At 42.5% G+C, this 5,579-nt stretch overlaps 1 protein-coding gene across 1 annotated transcript; it reads left to right on the top strand.

Moving 5' to 3' along the window:
* The first annotated feature begins 1,931 nt into the window (after window positions 1-1,931).
* On the top strand, window positions 1,932-3,351 carry LOC123112162 (1-aminocyclopropane-1-carboxylate oxidase 1). Its single transcript, XM_044533092.1, has 2 exons — window positions 1,932-2,161; window positions 2,280-3,351. Exons 1-2 carry the CDS (start codon window positions 2,048-2,050, stop codon window positions 3,117-3,119), a joined length of 954 nt encoding a protein of 317 aa, XP_044389027.1. The 5' UTR covers window positions 1,932-2,047; the 3' UTR covers window positions 3,120-3,351.
* The last annotated feature ends 2,228 nt before the right edge of the window (window positions 3,352-5,579 follow it).

The following is a 5,579-nucleotide window of genomic DNA, read 5'->3' as shown; positions in this document are numbered from 1 at the left end:
CCGTCTTTTCCTCTCTCTGTTGACCGCTATGTGATTTAAGGATCCATTGGCTCCATCCCGCGGATGCACGATTATGTGGAGTGAGCGGGTGCGTCGACATTGGCAGTGTGCACCTCCAGGCGAAGGGAATGCAGAGGGCCAGGTTGACAACGACAACACCATGGTCGGATTTTTGAGGTTTTACAAATTTGAAAAGAAAATAAAAAAATACTGCAGTCGCATTCAATTTTGTAAGTTCGATCGAGTTTACCTTTGAGCTTTTAAATAATAGATCAAAAGTTAGCAAAATATATAATGCAAGAAAAGGAATGGACTTTATTCAAGAGACTTTATCTATTTTAAAAAAAAAAGACTTTATGCAGCTAAGTCTTAACCATATGCACCTAAAATAAATCTGGTGTCATCCACGCGCAATGATGAAGCTTAATTTTTTGTATGAAAAATAACAAACAGGCGGCGTCAACCAAATTATAATCTCAAACTTAACAGTTTTATGGAATTGATCGTGCTTTCTCTGCATCAAATTACACCGTCGGAATATTCATGAGTATTTAATCCGTCGCATTTGTGTTCATTAGCATGCCATGGTAGAGAGAGAGAGAGAGAGAGAGAGAGAGAGGAGGGAGGGAGGGAGGGAGTAGGAGGAGGAGGCCAAGCCTCGACGTGTTAGAACAAAGTAGAGGTAACAACCATAACCAACGAGGGAATACAGTAGTATTGAATGGCAGTCACCATGATGTTATAGGTGAAATTGAGCAAGAAGGAAGGGTTGGGCACAAGGGTGGATGCGGCGGCACGGCCGCTCGATGAAGGAACGACAATGTTGTGCGGCACCTACGGATGCATCCTTCCCGAGGGCGGTTAGGGGTTAGCCACACCGGGGCATGTGGTGGTGAGACGGGAGAGCAGTCATGTCAGGCACTTTTAATGTGTCGCGCGCAAGGGTAGAAAACTTCTGATCATGTGAAAGTTAACTATGTATGAAAAGAGCCTGGAGAGGAGGGATCGGTACCCATATTTGTGGTGGGCCTCGTGCTGATCGATAGGCTTTGGTAGGTGAAAAATAGAAATCACCACGGGGTGGAAGTTAGTTCTTTATGAAAAAAAACAGATGGGAGGTGGGTTTCATATTTGCATAAAAATCGGATCGATGGGAGTGGAGGATGTGTTCAAACTATGGGAGGACATGCAGATTGAGTTTTAATAGTAGCTGAAATATGCGATTTGGTAAGTAAAAATATATGTTATTTTTATTGTATTCGGAAAGTTGTGATTGTCATTCAATAGCAGATGTCGTAGTGTGCGGGATTATCAATTTGTTATTGAAGAATATCTCAGTTTGTTTTGGAAGGTTATTTGAGAAAGATCTCTTATGTATCTTTTAGGACGGTGATCTCATATATATGACGTTATCTTTGAATTTTTAATTACATATTATTTACATGATTGAATTGAATCAGCACCTGTCAAAGCAAGCATGAAAAAAAATGAAAGGAGGGTCGGACGAATTGATTGGGTTTTGAGTGTGAGGGTGAAAAACCTAGCGTGAAGAGGTGATGGCGGGAGGTAAGGCGAAATTAAACTGTGGATGCCGGCCTATCAACTGCTTTTTAAGAGTGGAGATCCAACACTTTAAAGCCCACAAGAATATCTTTGAAATTCAATATGACCATCATAATTTATTGCGTGATTCTAATTGAAAGATTTAGCATAATGACCGCTAATAATTCTAGAGTACAATCTCCGTTTCATATTAGTTTCGTCCGCTCCATATTATTTCTCGTTGATTTAGCATAAAAAGTAATACTAGAGGGGTGTACAACCAAGGTCGACCCATTCTAGTCGAAGCATTTTATTTTATTTTTGCAATTCTCTGGTCGAAGCATTTTGGGTGCCTGGTCGATCGAGGCTATAAATTGCACCCAAGGCTGCCTTCTTCCAGGCACCGCACTCCTGACTCCTTCATACAGCATCAGGCAAGCTCTGAAGCTCGGTAGGCAAGAAGAAACATCCGGAGACGCAGCTTGTCTCGAATCAAGAGGGTAAGATGGCATCGACATTGTCATTCCCGATCATCGACATGGGTCTGCTCCGCGGGGAGGAGCGGCCCGCGGCGATGAACCTTCTGCACGATGCATGCGAGAACTGGGGCTTCTTCCAGGTGAATACACAGCACTAACATGGCATAATCTGACAGGATAAATCTCCTTATCGATCTATCCTTAATGCTCATCTGCTCTCTCTCTCTCTCTCTCTCTCTTTTTCGGTGGTGCGTGCAGGTCCTGGACCACGGCATCTCGACGGAGCTGATGGACAAGGTGGAGAAGATGACCAAGGAGCACTACAAGAGGGTGCGCGAGCAGAGGTTCCTCGAGTTCGCCAGCAAGACGCTGGAGGACGGCGGCAAGGCGGCGGAGAACCTGGACTGGGAGAGCACCTTCTTCGTGCGCCACCTCCCGGAGGCCAACATCGCCGAGATACCCGACCTCGACGAGGAGTACAGGCGGGTGATGAAGCAGTTCGCGTCAGAGCTGGAGAAGCTGGCGGAGCGGCTGCTCGACCTGCTCTGTGAGAACCTCGGCCTCGAGAAAGGGTACCTCACGCGGGCCTTCCGTGGCTCCAAGGGCGCCCCCACCTTCGGCACCAAGGTCAGCAGCTACCCGCCGTGCCCGCGGCCCGACCTCGTCAAGGGCCTCCGCGCCCACACCGACGCGGGCGGCATCATCCTGCTCTTCCAGGACGACCGCGTCGGCGGGCTCCAGCTGCTCAAGGACGGCGAGTGGGTGGACGTGCCGCCCACGCGCCACTCCATCGTCGTCAACCTGGGCGACCAGCTGGAGGTGATCACCAACGGCAGGTACAAGAGCGTGCTCCACCGCGTGGTCGCGCAGACCGACGGCAACCGTATGTCCATCGCATCCTTCTACAACCCTGGCAGCGACGCCGTCATCTTCCCGGCGCCGGCGCTGGCGGAGGCGGCTGGCGGGGCGTACCCCAGGTTCGTGTTCGAGGACTACATGAAGCTGTACGTGCGCCACAAGTTCGAGGACAAGGAACCCAGGTTCGAGGCCTTCAAGTCCATGGAGAGCCAGAGCTCCAACCTCATCGCTACTGCATAGAGGCCTGAATAAAGCTTCAAAACTGTGTCGAGTCACACAGATTGCTAGTTGCCGTGGGGTCGGTCATGTGTTTGTCACGAGTACTCTTTCTTTTCTCGCGTGTGTTTGGTAGCTAATTTATGCTTCGTTTTATGACGTGTCATGTTGTTGTTGTTTTTTTGCGGGAGATGTATCATGTTGTTTCTGCTAAGCGACCAATGCTCAAAGACTAAACGAAGCCTCGGTTGAATGATGTCACCGGTTTCATCCGATGCGATTTTTCTTACAGTTGAAAAATTATAGTATATACAAAAAACACTCTTCAAACGGCATTTGAAAAATGGTGAACAAGTATTTGAAAAAAATGTTCATTGTGTATATAAAAATATTGAACGAGTATTTAGAAAATGTTGAACAAGTATTTGAACAACGTTGAACAAGTATTTGAAAAATCTTTATCATGTATATAAAAATGTTGAACAAGTATTTTAAAAATTATTGAACAAGCATTTGAAAAAATGTTGATCATGTATATAAAAATATTGAACAAGTATTTAAATATATTGAATGGGTATTTAGAAAAATGGTGATCATGTATATAAGAATGTAGAATGAAAAAAACCAAACAAAAGAAAACCGAAAAACAAACAAAATAAAACAAAGGAAAAATGTTGTCCATGTACTAAAAAAATGTTAATCTTGCATTTGAAAAATAATGAAAAACGTGTGTAGAAAAAATGTTAAACACATAGTACAGAAATGTTAAACTTGTACTGAAAAAAGTGTTAAACTTTTATCAGAAAAATGTTGTTGAAATATACAAAAAATGTAGAATGAAAACCAAAACAAACTAAGAAAAGCAAGGAAATAAAAAAAAGAAACAAAATAACAAAGAAAAAACTGAAGAAACAAATGCAAAAAAATGAATAAAAATAAAAAAATGAAAAAAAACGGAGAAAAAAGAGAAAATAAACAAAGTAAAACATGGAGAAAACTGAATAAAACAGAAAAAACGTTGGAGAAAATCGGCTCTTTTACATTAAGTAGGTCGCGCCCTGCATCACGAACTCAGCACGGAGCGGAGTCGCTAGCGCCGCTATCTCCTATGGAGGAGATCCGGGTTTGATCCCCGGTTGCATTTCATTTTCTTCCATATTCATTTGCTATTTTTACAACTACACGTGTGTGAATGGGCCGGTCCAATATGACGCGATGGAGGGAAAACCTTTAGCGAGAGCAAACTACCGGCTAGCTTAAAGCGAAAATAGTCGCCGCGGTTGCCCTGTGTGCTGTGTTCTGGTTGTATTTTCTTTAGTGGGCTGGACTGGGCCTTATTTCCTTGTCTGCTTGTAATTTGGGGATTTCCTATTTGGCGCATATGCGCCCGCTTGCCAACCGGCGCCTGCAGCGCTCGCGCGATGGGCCGGCCCAATAGTTTTTCTTCTTCTCTGTTTTAATCAGCGAAAAGAAGAGTGTTAGCTGTGATTCGAACCAGGGACCTCGCGCACGTAGTACCGCAGGTGCAACCAGAACGCCAACACACCTTCTTTGTTTAGAATGAACTTTTACTTTCTTTTATGTTTTTCCTTTTTTCCTTTTTCTGTTTTCCTTTTTACCTTTTTCTGTTTTCTGTTTTCCTTTTTCTGTTTTCCTTTTTCTGTTTTTTCCTTTTTCTTCTTCCTACTTCGATGAACATTTTTTTCAAATTGATGAACTTTTTTCAAATTGATGAACTTTTTTCAGAGTTGTGAACTTTTTTCAAATTCGATGAACTTTTATTCAAATCCGATGAACTTTTATTGAATCTGATGAACTGTTTTCAAAATTGATGAACTTTTTTTCAAAATTCGATGAACTTTTATCAAATCTGATGAACTTTTTTCAAAATTTGATGAACTTTTTTTCAAATTTAATGAACTTTTTTCAAAAATCGATGAACTTTTTTTCAAATCTGATGAACTAATTTCAAAATCGATGAACTTTTTCTAAATTCGATGAACTTTTCTCAAATCCAATGAACTTTTTTTTCAAATTTGTGAACCTTTTCTCAAATGCGATGAACTTTTTTTCAAAATCCATGAACTTTTTCCAAATTCGATGATTTTTTTTAAATCTATGAACTTTTTTAAAATTTGATGAACTTATTTTCAAATTCAATGAACTTTTGTTCAAGCTATAAAGTAAAACGTACAATATTCAAGAAATTCGAAAATACAAGTTATAGAGTAAACTGTATTATTTTGTGCAATAAATGGCGCGACTCTTATGGTTCTTATATAGATTTCGCATTTGATTTGAATCACTAGCCATGCGATGCTGTATTGGTTAGCTGAAAAATCCCGCTGCCTAGCTGCTTGAGTTCGAGTCGTGGTTCTACCACATTTTTTCTTTCTTTTTTCACGCGGCCTGCTCGCTCCGTCTGTGGGCCGGCCCACTTGGCGCTGCCAGTAGGCGCCGGTTCGCGTCCCCGGCGCCGAACGC

Source organism: Triticum aestivum, chromosome 5B (assembly GCF_018294505.1).
Source record: "Triticum aestivum cultivar Chinese Spring chromosome 5B, IWGSC CS RefSeq v2.1, whole genome shotgun sequence".
NCBI classification, from domain to species: domain Eukaryota; kingdom Viridiplantae; phylum Streptophyta; class Magnoliopsida; order Poales; family Poaceae; genus Triticum; species Triticum aestivum.
Note: the sequence above shows the minus strand (reverse complement) of the source record. Positions and strands in the feature narration are given on the sequence as shown.

Excerpts from the sequence above, each read along its gene's own strand:
- LOC123112162 (XM_044533092.1), top strand. The coding sequence starts at position 2,048 with ATGGCATCGACATTGTCATTCCCGATCATCGACATGGGTCTGCTCCGC. Across the intron at positions 2,162-2,279 it reads AGAACTGGGGCTTCTTCCAG|GTCCTGGACCACGGCATCTC; the intron begins GTGAATACACAG and ends TGGTGCGTGCAG.